At 36.0% G+C, this 17,779-nt stretch overlaps 1 protein-coding gene across 2 annotated transcripts; it reads right to left on the reverse strand.

Moving 5' to 3' along the window:
- Window positions 1–312: 312 nt before the first annotated feature.
- On the reverse strand, window positions 313–17,779 carry LOC113515253 (mucin-2-like). Of its 2 annotated transcripts, XM_052901092.1 has the most exons (7): window positions 17,634–17,779; window positions 15,284–15,498; window positions 13,870–14,205; window positions 9,524–9,760; window positions 4,165–4,410; window positions 2,312–2,845; window positions 313–1,439 (listed from the first exon to the last, which is right to left on the reverse strand). In XM_052901092.1, exons 1-7 carry the CDS (start codon window positions 17,638–17,640, stop codon window positions 669–671), a joined length of 2,346 nt encoding a protein of 781 aa, XP_052757052.1. In that variant the 5' UTR covers window positions 17,641–17,779; the 3' UTR covers window positions 313–668. The 2 variants fall into 2 exon arrangements, with proteins under 2 accessions (XP_052757052.1, XP_052757053.1); XM_052901093.1 differs by lacking the exon at window positions 9,524–9,760.

Below are 17,779 nucleotides of genomic sequence, written 5' to 3' on the forward strand. Positions count from 1 at the left end.
TTAAAAATTACAATTGTTAATTATATTATTACCACTATTTAGTGTAAATAGAATTACAATTGGGCATTAAAACACTATTTACATTTTTATATTATATTTATATTATGCCATCGCTTTACATAATTCCTTTTAAAAAAATACTTAATTCAGATCGATGACTTATTATATAAGAATTTCTTAAATTAATAATTATATAATAACATTGTAAATTCATGAATTTATTAAATTGTAAATTAAATTATACAATTTATACATTAGAAAAATAAATTGTTAATATATTATTATCAATTTTTGTGAAATAAAAGAAAACAATTTTGAATTGCCAAATAATTTACTTATAATATATTACAAATATTTTATATATTTGCGTTACATATGCAATAAATTTATATAATAATTAATTCTTTTTATTTATTAGCTCTGAAATGAGTGTATCCGTTTTGTCCCACGGTACATACAACCTTATACCGCCAGATTCTACGGTCGATTGAATTTCGATCCTCTCGCATCCGGCGTTGCAAATAAAGTCGCAAGTCAGAGTGTTTGGATTGAAATGTAGACCCTCAGAGCATGTCACTAAGACAGGATTTTGTCCTTCGCATATCCAGTACTTGTCACAATCATCGTCGGCCCATGGAAGAGGGTTGCATTCTTCTATGCATTTTTGGTTACCAGGTGGTAATCCGATTGTAGTGGTTGTACGAGTTGTCGTTGGCTCGGGAGTGGTAGTGGTAGTTGTAGGTTCGGGAGTGGTAGTGGTAGTTGTAGGCTCGGGAGTGGTAGTGGTAGTTGTTGGCTCGGGAGTGGTAGTGGTAGTTGTAGGTTCGGGAGTGGTAGTGGTAGTTGTAGGCTCGGGAGTGGTAGTGGTAGTTGTTGGCTCGGGAGTGGTAGTGGTAGTTGTTGGTTCGGGAGTGGTAGTGGTAGTTGTTGGCTCGGGAGTGGTAGTGGTAGTTGTTGGCTCGGGAGTGGTAGTGGTAGTCGTTGGTTCGGGTAGTGGTAGTGGTAGTTGTTGGCTCGGGAGTGGTAGTGGTAGTCGTTGATTCGGGAGTGGTAGTGGTAGTTGTTGGCTCGGGAGTGGTAGTGGTAGTCGTTGGTTCGGGAGTGGTAGTGGTAGTTGTAGGCTCGGGAGTGGTAGTGGTAGTCGTTGGTTCGGGAGTGGTAGTGGTAGTGGTAGTCGTTGGTTCGGGAGTGGTAGTGGTAGTTGTTGGCTCAGGAGTGGTAGTGGTAGTGGTAGTTGTTGGCTCGGGAGTGGTAGTGGTAGTCGTTGGCTCGGGAGTGGTAGTGGTAGTTGTTGGCTCAGGAGTGGTAGTGGTAGTCGTTGGCTCGGGAGTGGTAGTAGTAGTGGTGGTACTGTTGCTTCCACAGCCTCCACCTCCAGGTGTGCAGGGTGGTCTGACGGGGAGCGATTCACATCCGGCGTTTTGTGGTTGGTCACAAACCTTTAGAAGAAACACACATTTATTAGTATATAAATTTATTTATATATATATATATATATATTTAAGACAAATTTTGAGATTAGCAAAAATTTGTCTTCTACACTAATATTATAAAGAGGAAAGATTTGTTTTCTTTTTGTACGTTTGTTTGTAATGTAATAAACTCAAAAACTACTTAATCTATTTTAAAAATTGTTCCACGTAAGCGAGTAAAATGGTCTATATATTATTTTCAAAATTTCTTTCTTTCTACTCGTGCGAAGCCGCGGATGGTCGGTAATAATCGTATAAATCGATGCAGTGTGGTCCCAGTATAGAATGGGCCACCACTTCCTTTCCCGTGGGTGTCGTAAGAGGCGACTAAAAGAACTTAATAGTCGAGGGATTAGTAGCAGCGTCCCTCTTAAAACATCATCAAAAGCCTAACTGCGGTTGTCAACTCGCCTGCCAAGCGTGGCAACTACTGGCAAAACCCACTAATAGGGGGAGGTCTATATTTGGTGTCGTTACAAATTCTCAAAAGTACACGTTACTATCTCTCTCTCAAGAACTCCTCTCCCCCCCTCGCATCCCAAAGAGGGGGAAGGGACTGTAAGTAATGCAAACTACCAGTTCTATTGCTAGGAATATACCCTTTTAGGTCAATTTTCATGTTGCTCCCTGGAAACCATCGTGCTGAATTCCATGTGTGTTCATCACGATGGACTAATTGATATGCCTTTTCATTCTCACCTATCATCTCTCGCTGGTGTCATGTTAGCGTATACCGTCAACGCAGACGGAATTATTTCATTATCATCAATTAAAAAGACGCACCAAAAAAACATCAATGGGGCCGCAATAGTATATAACGTTGCATTAAAAAATCTGACCTGCAAGACAGGGTTGAAGTGAAGTCCTCCTGGACAGTCAGTTATCTCTTTCTCTCCGAACACGCAGTAGTAGAATTGACTGCAGTTGGCAGCAGGCAGGAGTAAGGAAATGTCGGGACACACTGGACATCCGTTTGGTAGCCTTGCATCCTCATCACAAGGTGGTTCGGTATCACAGTCGTCCGTGGTTGACGAGCTTTCAACTGTGGTTGTTTCGGCAGGGGGAGCTTCAGTAGTGGTAGTAGAAGTACTACTAGGGGCACTGGTAGTAGTTGTTGTACGTGTGGTAGTGGTAGTCGTTGGTTCGGGAGTGGTAGTGGTAGTCGTTGGTTCGGGAGTGGTAGTGGTAGTTGTTGGCTCGGGAGTGGTAGTGGTAGTCGTTGGTTCGGGAGTGGTAGTGGTAGTTATTGGTTCGAGAGTGGTAGTGGTAGTCGTTGGTTCCGGAGTGGTAGTGTTGCTCCCGCAGCCACCACCTCCAGGAGTGCAGGGAGGTCTGATTGGTTCGCATCCAGCATTTGCAGGATAGTCACAAACCTGCAAAAAGGTATGACCGTTAATAAACATAGAATAGAATAGAATAGAAAAGAATTTTATTGCTAACTGTGTACATACATATAGCTATACACATAACTAAATTCAAAAATACAATGTTGGTGTGCTGACGGCTAGCATCCTTTTCTCGTGCCCTATTTTGTACTTCTAAATGTATATTTATGTTTTTCATTAATATTATAAACAATTTTTTTTTTCCAAGTGCAGAAATATTATTGTTATGAGTTTTTTTTTATTTTTTTACTATTGAAAGAGTACCGCGATTGATCACAATACATTACTACCTTACATTTATCTTTACACACACACACGCACTCATATACACACAACTTACATCTCACAGTTAAGGCTAAATCAGTTAGGGCTTGCCAACATGAGACATTGAAGTGTGAGTGTGCAGCATATTATAAGGTTGTGGTTGTGTGTGTTTGGTTGAATGTGGATCGATTTGTGACGATTCTTCTCTGGTATACGGGATTTAAAGGAATGGAGGGTATAATTTAGTTTCTCGGCTAGCTGAAAGTAGCTGAGCTTTTCGAAATTGTCTCGAGTCTGGGTGTTTTTAGTCTTGTCGACGTATGATCGTCGACCGTTTCCTCATATCTCAGGGTATATCTTAGCTTGAGGAGCAGGCCACTGGTGTGATTGTATGGCACTTATTATATTATTAACTTTTCGCTCACTTCTTCGTACAGATGGATTTCAAAAATTGTAAAATCAATGAAGAACTTCTAGAAGACGTACCGAGATAAAATATATATCAGATAGAATAATTTGAGACTTAGTGCGGATAAAGAGTCCAATCTACATTTTAAATACATCAGATTGGAAGTTAGACTACAGAAACATGCAGGACCAGTTAAACCCAAGTTGAAGGTACGGCAAAAGAACTTTTTGGTAGAGCAGAAGCCATACTTAAGTGACTTCAAAAAAGCGTATCTGTCTAATTTTCTTAAGACCATTCAAGCCCAATGCCCTATCTTTTAAGGTAGGGCATTGCCCCTCAATGTTCCCCTAGCTACGGCCAAGGAAACGCAACTGTGAAAATAGTATCTAGTTTGAGGCAGCAGTTTTTGCGTCATACCGGAACAAACATAGAGATAGATTGATAACATTTTTCAAAATTATTGTGTTTTTGACTTCTGTTGGTCTTATTATGACCCTGTATGTAAATTTTTTAAAACATATTCTATGTACAGTCATCGATTAGTTACAATTTTATTACATTAAAAATAGTTTGGAAACATTGTCGTGTTCATAAAGGAAAGTATTTTAAAATATATTTTGATTTAGCGAATTACCTGTAAAACAGGATTGAAGTGGAGACCTCTTGGGCAATCTCTCTCCACTAGTTCACCAAAGACGCACTGGTAGAATTGACTACAATTAGGCGAAGGGAGAAGCAAGTGGACGTCGGGACAGAGTGGGCAGCCGTTCGGTAATCTTTCATCTTCGTCACACGGCTCCTGTGTGGTCGACAGGTCGGGAGACGGTGAAGTAGTCGTGGTGATGTTTTCGCATCCAGCTATTGCGGGCCACACGCAAACCTGTAAAAGTAACCGCCTTCATAAAAGGGCTGTAGCGGAAAACATTCCGCTCCGCCTATGAATATTGCGACAACACCTTAAATGAAGTTATGAACATGAAGATAGCGGCAGACTGCGGCCGCAGCGCTTTGGCAGCGCGGCTAGCTTCGTTGTGACATCTCATCAAATACATGCGGTAATCAAATACAATTTTTTGGGGGGAAAGGGATTGCTAGTAATGGAGACTGAGAATCCTATTGCTAGCAATATACCCAACCAGGTTGATCTCCTCGCGGTTCCCCCTGGAAACTATCATGGTTAATTCCTGATGAATTCATCATGATGGGCTAACTGGCCTGTTTTCATTCTCATCGATCACCCTTCACTGGTGCTCCAGCGTATCCCGTTACCGCAAGCGGGGTTACCATACCATTTTCACCCATCAAAAAAAAATACCATAATAGTTTCCAGAGGGAACCGCGTGGAGATCGACCTGAAAGGGGTATATTGCTAGAAAAGGGGGTATTAGATCTCATTACTAACAATCCCTTTCCATCCACCTAGTTAATACTCGACTCGGACTCGACACGCCAATACAAAGGTAAACAATTTGACGTCAATGAGTTTAAAGATTACCAGCAACCGTGGCTTATCATAATACGAAGATTATTAGATAAATAAAATCAATTATAACAAATAAAACGTAATTTGTCATCGTAACAAATGTACAAACAAAATAAGTAATTGATTTACCATAAAAAAAAAAATATGTTTACAGTCACGACTTCTTATAGAGACGTCAGTTGGAGCTACAATCGTAGACTCCAGTCCAACACGTGTGTCTGTCGTGATGAAGCTGTACTTGCATGACATTTTTTTTAATGGGTGATAATGGAATGGTAACCCCACCCGCGCTATTGGTATACTCGTACACTGCCGGGGCACCAGTGAGAGATGATAGGTGAGGATGAAGCAGGTCAGTTAGCTCATCGTGACGAATTCAACAAAGACTAATCACGTTGGTTTCCAGGGGGAACCACGTGGAGGTCGATCTGATAAGGTGTATTGCTAGCAATAGATTCATCAGACCCTTTTACTAACAATCCCTTTCCCCCCACTTGCATGGCAATCGGTTTTAAGGGTAGGAGATGGCAGTGAAAGTGTTAAGGCATTATCTATTAGTTTGGGGTGAAGAGATTGTTAGTAATGGGGTTTTAATTGCCCCATTGTTAGCAATATACCCTATCAGGTTGACTTTCACGTGAACCTCCTGGAAACTATACTAGTCAATTCTTGTGACATTCATCCCGACGGGCTAACTGACTTGCTCATCGTCACCTAACATCCCTTACTGAAGGTTAAATTAGTATTTACTAAGGAAAAGACCGTCGTGATCCCGGCACAAAATGGGCCACCGAATCCTTTCACGTGGGTATCGTAAGAGGCGACTAAGAGAACTTAATCGTCAGAGAATAGGTAGCAGTGTCCCTTTTAAAACATGATCAAATCCTACCCACAGTTATCGACCCCCTTGCCTAGTGACGTAACATGATCAAATCCTACCCACAGTTATCGACCCCCTTGCCTAGTGACGTAACATGATCAAACCTACCCACAGTTATCGACCCCCTTGGCTAGTGACGTAACATGATCAAACCTACCCACAGTTATCGACCCCCTTGGCTAGTGACGTAACATGATCAAATCCTACCCACAGTTATCGACCCCCTTGCCTAGTGACGTAACTACTAGCAAAATACCCCTTCTGGAGGCTATGTTCAGCAGTGGACAGTTAAGGGCTAAAATAAAAGGAAAAAAAAATGAAATGACTGCATACAATTATTGTGATTGCTATCAAATAATCATTTATGAAATAAAATTTATTTGCTAGAAACATTCTTTCTTTATTCTTTATTGTACACAAAAGGTTATTAAAATGTAAAAACAAACATAATAGTGCACAAAGGCGAGCTTATCTCCAATAGAGATTTCTTCCAGCAAACCCAATATGAGAAAACTGACAGTTCATTAGTAGTTACAGTCACACGTGTGTACCAATCGACTTAAATGTTACAGGTAGTTAAAAATAAATAAATAAAATGTCTTTACAATTGAAAAGACCGATAGGTATAAATAAATAAATAAATATATAAGTAAATACATATAAATATTGTAGAACAGGTGTTGCATTTGTGAAGTTTATAAGATGTCCATTGTGTTTCGCCACATCAAATGGCGTGCAAATATTAATTGTTGAATTTATCTACAGATAGGCCGTTTTATAAAGGTACATTATATATTTAATTTTCAATTATTTACTACATTATACTATGAATCACTATTAGTACCAAGTGCACACTTTGGTCATGCATTATAAGCAGTCGATAAAGCTATTACAAATAATAAACATGATAGAAATGTCAAATAAAATTTGAAAATACAATATAAATTTCAAACTAAGTCAATGTCACAACATCTTATATATAAAATTCTCGTGTCGCGGTGTTTGTTACCAAACTCCTCCGAAACGGCTTTACCGATTTTTATGAAATTTTGTGTGCATATTGGGTAGGTCTGAGAATCGGTCAACATCTATTTTTCATACCCCTCAATGATAAGGGTGACCCACTTCTAAATATTTTTTTTTATTTTTTTGACAAAATTTTTATATTTTTTATTTTATTATGATTTAGCATTGAAAAATACATACAACTTTAAATTTTCACCCTTTTTCTATCAACCCCTGTTTTTTAATCGCGATTTTTATATGCTGCAATATGGTTGCAAGATGGCAATCGAATATAATAATTGTAGTACGATAAATTTTCATATATAGTTCTCGAAATAATGTATATGGTAAAACAGCGTTTGCCGAGTCAGCTAGTATATATATATATATACATTTATAGCTTACAAAAATTCATTAATATTGTAAAATATTTATTGTTTTTGAAATAATTTAAGAGAGATAAAAGTTATCTTTTCCTTTTATAATAAAATATCTATGTGTAATTATTTTATAATACATTTGTAACTAATCTATCAATACTTGCATCGGATTATATTGTTTCCTGATGATAATATTTGAAAACAGTTTCTTGGAACGGAATATAAGGAAATATAATTTCAATTGGTGTATTGCTGACGTGCTGACTTTTATAACCATATATTTTTAGATGTTTTTTATACTTTTGTGTTAAAATTGCGCTGGTTTGGTCATTTGGAGAGGATGGATGAAAGAAGAATTACGAAAGAGATTTATCGTGTAAGAATGAATGGAGATATCAGTAGGGGCCACCCTAGACGGACGTATGTCGACCAAATAGGCGACGTGCTGAAGAAAGGCCAAATTAAAAGTACCCGTAACCAGCGAGCGTGTATGAAAAGATTGATGAATGTGAAAGAAGTGAAAGAGGTTTATTTGAATCGAAGCATTTGGCGTTCCATTGTTTCTGCCTACCCTAATGGGAGACAGGCGTGACAGATATGTGTGTATGTATGTATGTAATTACTTATATATAAATATATAATTACTTCCTTCTATCCAACGGTTGTCGATCGTTTTTAGCGATAATGTCGCCCATTGTTTTCTCAGTGTGGACATATTTTGTAATTGTTTTTATCTATTTATTATAGTAACATTTAATTTTAATTTATTATAATATAATTGTAATTTTTTGGAGGAAACAATAACAAGATATATATATATATATATATATATATATATATATATATATATATATATATATATATATATATATATATTTATGTATGTATATGTATATATATATAAAATAAGTTTATTTTCTCTGCTTAGATGTCCAAAAAATATATATCCTAAATTCCAAAATGGCCGTACTAGTCCAAGTGGGATATTTGTTATATGGACTAAGTTTATTTAAACATTGAAAACTGTTTCTTATTTACGGTTATAGTTTACGGCTTATATTACTTATATATTATATTGGCAATTTAAATAAATATAATCTTTATATTATATTATATACGTTTAAAAATTAATACATTTTTATATTATAAATATAAAAATGTATTAATTTGTAAATTTTTATCATTTTATTAAATGGATTATGCCCTTCATACGCTTTCTGTTCTCACCCAATGGTTAGCTGGTAGAGAATGCCATATGGCATTAAGCTCGCCGTTTATACAAAATTTTATTGTGCAATAAAGAATAAATAAATAAATTATTATTTATTTTAATTGCATTAATCATGTTCTTGCTGATTGCATTGTTAATAGATTGTAATCATCGCCAAAAGCGATTCATCATTTTCAAATATCAGCCTTTTGTATCTAAACATAAGCCTTTAGCTTTGGCAGGTGGATTACCGCAGTTTTTAGAGATGTTTTAACAGGGGCGCTGCTGCCCATCTCTCGCTTTCCCTTAGTCGCTTCTTACGACAGCCACGAGCCACCTATTGTCCGCATAACGCGTCTGTATAACAATATGTATTGTTAAAAACAAGCCTGAACTTGATATTCACAACGATTGTCACTCTGTTTATGGCTAAATTAAAATGTTGATGTACCTCCCCATTACATTATATATATATATATATATATATATATATAATTTATAATAATTTAATTATAATTTCCATTACTTATATTATATTATTATTCATATTGTTAATATCTTTACTCATATAATGACATTTAATAATTTAATTCTATTTCAATGTTTATCAAACACAAGGCACGCTGTGGTCGCCTATAAATGTAAGAACAGTTAGATCTAATCTGCCAGTGTATTGTATTGAAATGTTTAGCTGTATCTTATGTTGGTGATCCTATAAATAAATAAATTAGATATTGATATCTTGGAAAGTCCAGTTGTAATGGAAACTGTTTTCAAATTATTTCCCCCAAATTTGAAATCTCCATAATATTGCAAAGAAATGTCATAAGCTATTTATCATCTTTCATCTTCATCATCAATAGGTATATATTCATCACTATTTTATTTTATATTATTTCAGGAATCTCCTTTATTTTGATTAAAACAATTTTGGTTCTCTTCAGTTTCTAATCATCTATTACGTCCATTAATATAATTATTAAATTTATAAATTTCATCAAATTTAATAATTACTAATATAACTAATTCACACACCTGCAGTGATGCACTGAAATGTGTCCCTGGAGCGCAGTCTCTTACGACCTTCTCACCGAACACACAATAGTAGAATTTGTCGCAGTCCGTCTCGTGAGGCAGTAGAAGGTGCACATCGAAGTCGTCAGGACATTCATTAGGTAGATCCTCACCAGAATCTATGTCAGGATCACCGCTACCTTCAACCTCTTCAGAGCTTGTGTTCTCACAACCTGCAGATCCGGGCCAATCGCAAACCTATATGTTATTGACAGAAAAGGTTTTGTCAAACAGTTGTCTTTCAAGTGTTTCTTAGAGCTCTTCATTGATATAGGCAAATATATCATCACGTTGACTTTTGTAGAATTCCACACTTCAAACGTTGTAGTCACGAATGGGACCTTTCACCTTTTATTGACCAAAATTACTTTTTCTGTGTTATAAACACAGGGAGCAAACGAGCATGCGACTACTACCGAGCACTCACAGCACCAGAGACAATGCAGGTGTCCTGTCGGCCTTTTAAAAAGGAATATGCTCTTTTCTTGAAGGCTATGATATCGTATCGGTACGGAAATTCTGCTGCTGTTGATTCTAAAGAGTGCTTGAAGTTCTTCTTAGATGTAGGCTTATTTATCATCACGTTGACTTGAACTTGTACACTTCGTATGTCAATGCAATTACAGATTGATAGGTTATCAGCAAAAAGTTTAAGTATATAAAAACGAGTTTCAAGATTTCTGTACGTTTCCCTTTGATGTAGGCTAATTTTGTCATCACTTTGATTTAAGCGGGATTCTACATTTCATTGATTAAAACTGATCACACATTGCAAGGGAGGTAGTTTTGACAAATATGGCGACCAAGATTTCTTGGAGTTTTTCTTAGATACTGGTTTATTTATCATTACTTTGATTTGTGCAGAATTCCACAGTTCATAGGTTATAATCACCACTTTGTTATGTATATATAGTATTATAAAATTTCTGCATAGTATTGAAAATATATATCTCCTTTAGTTTTAATGCTCAAGAGCTTATCAACTATTCTGCAACAGGCTTATCATCACTTTAAGCGTAATTTTGAGCATAATCCAACTGTATATTGTCAATGTGAACACAGGCATACCATCACACTGACTTATATATATAATTATATAAAAAATTCTACACAGTATTGAAAACAATGTATATCCCCTTTAGTTTCAATGCTCAAGAGCTTATCAACTATTCTGCAACAGGCTTATCATCACTTTAAGCGTAATTTTGAGCATAATCCAACTGTATATTGTCAATGTGAACACAGGTATACCATCACACTGACTTATATATATAATTATATAAAATATTCTACACAGTATTGAAAACAATGTATATCCCCTTTAGTTTCAATGCTCAAGAGCTTATCAACTATTCTGCAACAGGCTTATCATCACTTTAAGCGTAATTTTGAGCATAATCCAACTGTATATCTGTATCATCTTATTTATTTATTAATTTATTTCTTATTGCGTTCCATAATGTGATTAGTAGATAACATTTCAACTTCAATTATGGACCCTGTCGGGCACAGCAAGTAGGAGAGAGGAGGACAACACTTTTTTCACTTTAGAAATACTTCAAGAGTTTGTAACAATATTATCCAGTCATTGATATTATTTTACAATAGGTACGTATTTTCTGTATTCTGTATTCATTATTAAAGTATTTGTGTGTATCTATACATATTGTAACTGTAATTAATATTATATGGTTATTATATATATTCTAGTTATTAAATATAATAGCAAACAAGCTGACGGCCCACCTGATGGAAAGTGGTAACCGTCGCCTATAGACATGAGCAGTACCATGCACATAACAGAGTATACTGTTTCGCCCATGATACCCCCCATGCGTTGCCATTCCTGAGGACTCAGGTGTTAGAGAGAGGCTTATGTCCAGCAGTGGACAGTTAAAAGCTGACATGACGATGACGATTTATAAAATAAATTTTGTCAATTTAAATAAAACTGTAGTAATTTTTAGAGTCTCATACCTCATAAGGTAAAACAGAAAATAGGTACAATAAAATATATACGTATATCATTACTGCACTGATTTTGATAGTATTTTGAATTTATTAGAAACTAGTTTTATAATTCATAGGTCGGTAATGGTGGTTACCAAGTTGCGACTTTTATTTATATCTCATAAAAAAAAAATAGATTTGTAATCAAAATTTTAAATCATTCATAAATTCTTTCATCTTTTATATTTATTACTTTGACTTACTCGTATTTCATTATTATTTATAGATCACTTATTACTTTTATTCACGTGGTATTTTAATTATTGTTCATAGGTTATTAATTACTTTTACTCACGCGGTATTTTAATTATTGTTCATAGATTATTAATTACTTTTGTTCACGTGGTATTTTAATTATTGTTCATAGGTTATTAATTACTTTTACTCACGCGGTATTTTAATTGTTGTTCATAGATTATTAATTACTTTTGTTCACGCGTTATTTAATTATTGTTCATAGGTTATTAATTACTTTTGTTCACGCGTTATTTAATTATTGTCCATAGGTTATTAATTACTTTTCTCCACGCAATATTTTAATTATTGTTCGTAGATCATGAATTACTTTTATTTTTATTTAATGACTTACATATATTTAATGAGTGCTCGTTCTATTTATTTATTTATTATTGTTTATAGATTATTAATTACTTTTAATTAATGTAAATAAAATTAAAATAAAAAAAAATACGGTATTTAATTATTGTTAATTTTATTTATTTATACTTTGCGGTACAAAAAGCGGTCTCAATGCAATACCTATAACATTCTATACCAGTCCACCTTTACATTATTAATTACTTTTACTTACACCATTGATTATTAATTTATTTTTATTTATGATGTATTCTGCTGTTGATAATTTCTTAATACCACTACAAGCCTAACGACGAAAGAGATTATGATCGATTAATTCCGATTAATACACAGTTATCTATTTAAATATGACATGTTCTGTAGTAATTTACTAATGTAGGCTTAGTTTATATCATCACCTCCGTTATATTTATCTATTTATTTTCTAATTTCTATTTATAAAAATTTTAAAGTTATAATATCAGTCTTATCCGCAACTGTTAAATATTCTGAACTTTATTCTATACAAAATCCCATAGATAAGATTGCAGTCATATTTTAGATAAGTCGACATTTTTCATACACGTGTGTCAAAAATATTTATGTATTTTTTTTTTAAACAAATGTTTCCGATGCTGAAGGTTTTAAATTAATTGTTTGTATAATTTTAAATTTGTTTATATTTTTTTGTCAGTGGTTTACAACTGATTTAATATTAACAAGTATTTTACTTGTGTATTTAAATAAATTTTATTTAACTTTTACTTGTGTATTTAATTAAGTTTTATTTAATTAAATAAAATTAATAATTAAATAGAAATTAACTAATTTCTAATATAGAAATATTTTCTAAATCTATAATTTATAAATACGATTTTTAGACTAAACTCTTTTTTTTTCTAACTGTGTATGCTGTTGGCCGCAGATGGCCTTTACAGCTTCACCGGACGCGTATGCAGGGGTGAGTGCGGACGGAACTTCAAGCTTGCGAGAGGGCGACAGAGGTGTCGACTGTTACTTATGGACTGCGGCGTGCGCTTAAGGGCTCGGGCCTAGGCCACCGCACTTCGACCTGCGTCTAGGAACGGCGAAGGGTCGGTACGTCGTGATGGGTGGGGACTCGGGATCGTAGGGAACTAAACTCTACTTCAAGTATGTTGCTTGTTTCAAAAAAGAACGTTAGCTGAAGTTCTAGATATGACCTATCTCGTTTTATATCTCCTTCATTCAATTTATTTAATATAAACTATTAAATTAAATTGCCTTGTGGTCCCAGCATAGAATAGGCCGGAGGGATGGGCAGCAGCGTCCCTCTTAAAACATTTAAAGCCTAACTACGGTTGCCAAACCGCCTGCCAATCATTGCAGCTACTGGCAAAACCCCCTAAGAGGGACGTTTATGTTCAGCAGTGGACAGTTAAAGCTTGACATGATGGTAATTAAATTAAATGACGTTTTTAGTTACCAAGTCTTGTTGAAATTATCCCAAGTCCCAAGTCTTGTTGAAAAATCCCCCTCCGCACTGACAGTATACACTAGCGGAGCATCAGTAAGGGATGATACGTGAGAACGAAAAGAAAGGTCAGTTAGAATACACCTGGGATTCAGCACAATGGCTCTTAGGAAGGTCCACGTGGAGGTCGACCATTATCCGTTTGTTTATATTTCCATTAAGTGTTATTGAAACTGCAATGTCAAATACTGCGTAAACAGTTACTTACTTGCAGTGTTGGGTTGAAGTGGGTACCTCGAGGACAATCTCTCTCGACTAACTCCCCGAATGCGCAGTAGTAGAACTTGCTGCAGTTACTCTCGTGCGGTAAAAGTTGATGAACGTCGAAGTCGGACGGGCAACCGTTTGGGAGTGTTCCATTCTCGTATGGTTCCTCTGTGGTTGATCCCGGGTTGGGTGTTGAATCTGGGTTGATGGTTGGGTTTGAGGTGACAGTTGAGTCGGGATTGACAGTTGGGTCGGGATTGGCAGTGGTACTTGAGTTTGCCGCATCAGTTGGTGGTCCCGGCAAATCGCAGTTTGCTAACGACGGATGTACACACACCTGTAATATATTATTACATTATAACATTTGCTACGTTTGTTTCAATTCAATACAAATATTATAATTGTGAAAGTGAGTTTGTTTGTTTGTTACCTCTTAACGTCATAACGGTTGAAACAATCATTATGAAATTTGGTACACATCGTCATCTTCCTACCCTTATCCTAATTATTATTTGGGGTCGACGTAATGTGTTTGTGTGTGTGTGTAGATGTGTTTACATCTATTATACAAAAAAGACGGGATGGATGGGCTGACTGCTCTGCCTTTTCATCTTCACCTATCATCCCTTACTGGTGCTCCGTCAGCGTATGCCGTTAGCGCAAGCGAGGTTACCATTCTATTATCATCCATTAAAAAAAAACCTTTTTACTAACAATCCCTCCCCCTTTGGGTCTACTTAGTATGGAATTATACGGCACTCTCTTTTCACTCAAGAGTTTCCTGATGTCGAGGTAATTAATTCATGCATTCTCTTCCAGCCAGCTCTATTCCAGGCCATATCTTTGACTTCCCTCCCTATAAGACGGCATTATGAAATATATGCCGTTATATGAAATATATATTTGTTAAATATTATAAGTAGTATTTATGTGTTATATGTGTATTTTTTTATGTATTATTATGTATAATTATTTCAGTATGTTGCTATAATTATGTCATAAATTTTTTACCACATCTGCCCTTCATACGCTTTCTGTTCTCACCTAATGGTTAGCTGGTAGGGAATGTCATATGGCATTAAGCTCGCCACTTGTACAAAGTTTTATTGTGCAATAAAGAATAAAATTAAATTAAAATAAATATATTATTTCTATTATAAGTAGAGTCTGTAAAGCAGTTGTGTTTGCATGGTTGTGTTTCGGTTTGAAAGGTGGGATATGGCGTGAATTTACTGGATACAGAGGAATAACACCTGAGTCCTCAGGTATGACAACGCATGGGGGGTATCATGGGTGAAACAGTATACTCTTATGTCCATGGTACTGCTCATGTCTATAGGCGACGGTTACCACTTTCCATCAGGTGGGCCGTCAGCTTGTTTGACATTCTAAGTTGTATAAAAAAAAACACTTACTTGTAAAGCGTAAGAGAATTCCGTGCCAGGAGCACACTGTCTTGGCTCTGTCCACTTAAGTCCATACTCGCAGTAGTAAAACAACGTACAGTCGTACTCGTGGGGTAACAGCCAGTGTATATCTGGGGGACACTCGTCACATTCTTCCACAGCATTCGGGTTGGGTAAGATGTTACCTTGGGCGAGTGCCAGGGCGGAGAGAAATAAAAGTTTTCCTGTGAAAAAACATATAGGACATATAAATAAAATACATGGAAAATAATAAAAAAAAAATGAGAAAAGAGTATAGATTAAAAGTAAAAATTAAAAGACTAACGAAAATAATTATAATAAAGGAAAAAGTGACAAAACTGTTTTTTTTTGTGGTAAAAATCTGACGGTTTACGTAATTTATTTGTGTATTTTATATATATATATATATATATATATATATATATATATATATATATATATATATATATATATATATGTTTATTAATGGCAACCTGAAGACTAATGTTTTACGATGTCCATACTATAATGTGCATGCATTGGGATTAATATACATGCATACTATAATTTGCATGCCCTATCCAACCGTTCAAATCATGGGGGAAAGGAATTGTTAGCAATGGAGTTTGACAGCCCCATTGCTATCAATATACCCTATCAGGTCGACCTCCACGTGGATCCTCTTGGAAACCATCGTGAACAATTCTTGTTGAATTCGTCACGATGGGCTAACTGACTTGCTTCATCCTCACCTATCATCCTTCACTGGTGCCCCGCCGGTGTATAGCGATAACGCGGGTGGGGTTACCATTCCATTATCACCCATTAAAAAAAAACCGTTCAAATCGAAACATAGTCATGACAGCATAGCTGCTTCACGGGTTGAAACACGGGTGGGTCATAAAACAAAATTTCAGAGCATTATTGCGTTATTAAATAAAACTATAATATAAGAAACATTGCCGTGTGATCCCGGCGTAGAATAGGCCCCTTTCCTTTCCTGTGGGTGTCGTAAGAGGTGAATAAGGGAGGACGGGGAATGGGCAGCAGCGTCCCTATTAAAACATCCCTAAAGCCTTTTTTTTTTATACAACTTAGAATGGCAAACAAGCTGACGGCCTACCTGATGGAAAGTATTCAGTACCATGGACATAACAGAGTATACTGTTTCGCCCATGATACCCCCCATGCGTTGCCACTGAGGACTCGGGTGTTATTCCTCTGTACCCTATAAATTCATGTCATATCCCACCCTTTAAACCGAAAGACAGCTATGCAAACACAACTGCTTTACGATAGAAACACGAATGGGATAGAGGTACCCAAGCAATCGACTTTTGTACAAAGTCTCCCTGCGGTTGCCAATCCGCCTGCCATGCTTGGCACTACTGGCAAAGCCCCCTAGAGGAAGGATTATATTTAGCAGTGGACAGTTAAAGACTGGCATAATGAGAGCTTTGTATAAGTGCGTTGTTTACTCTGAAAAACCCCTTTTGAAATTTGAAGAACTGTGGGTTCCTTTATTCAATTGTTTTTCAAAGGAGTTTCCTTCCACAAACACTTTAGTTCTTTTTATTTTTATGCAACTTAGAATGGCAAATAAGCCAGGCCCACCTGATGGAAAATGGCCGTCTTAATCGCCTCTTACGACACCGATGGGAAAGGAAGGGATGGCCTATTCTATGCCTAGACTACACGATTACTACGGCCGGGACTATAAATCCCTATTAAAACTATACTTTTTAGAAAAATCTATTAATCTTATTAAAGGAATTAATCACTTCTTGTATTTTTTTTTAAATTTAATTAGCATGCATAAATTCATTAAAAAAGAATGGATTTTTAGTACCACTTAAACCTCTTGGGCTTGTGCGTGTGTGGTACTTTACATTTCGTTGTCAAATGTCAATATTTACATTAATATTCTGCGGTTTCAGCAAGGTTGGACGGTAAACAAGCTTTCAGTTTAAACTTTATGTTTTTAACAGTGATATCGTTTCGCAAGTCGTCTTTTTTGGTTTTTATTTAAATGGGTGAAAATAGATTGGTAACCCCGCCCGCGCTATCGGTATACACCGACGCGGCACCAGTGGAAGATGATAGGTGAGAATGAATGCAGGTCAGTTGGCCCACTATGATGAATTCGACAAGAATTAAACATGATGGTTTCCAGGGGGAACCGCGTGGAGGTCAACCTGTGAGGGTATATTGCCAGTAATGGGGCTGTTAGACCCCATTACTAGCAATCCCTTTCCCCCCTAAGCCGGTAGGTAGGGAATTTACTAATCGCGGTATTGAGGTAGGCGCTCGTTCGCTCGTTTCATTCAATCAACGTTTTGAAATTTGTTCAACGACTTACCGTACATGGCGCCTGGTCGACGCGCTCAGACTTATTGTCACTTTATTGTTTTACACAGCAGTTCCACGTGTCACTTTCTTGTAATTCATCTGTTTATCCTCCCAAGTACATATATATATATGTTTTTCAACAATATTATCAGATTA

The sequence above is a fragment of the Galleria mellonella genome, unplaced genomic scaffold, assembly GCF_026898425.1.
Source record: "Galleria mellonella isolate WM207_F2 unplaced genomic scaffold, CSIRO_AGI_GalMel_v1 utg746, whole genome shotgun sequence".
In the NCBI taxonomy this organism is placed as follows: Eukaryota; Metazoa; Arthropoda; class Insecta; order Lepidoptera; family Pyralidae; genus Galleria; species Galleria mellonella.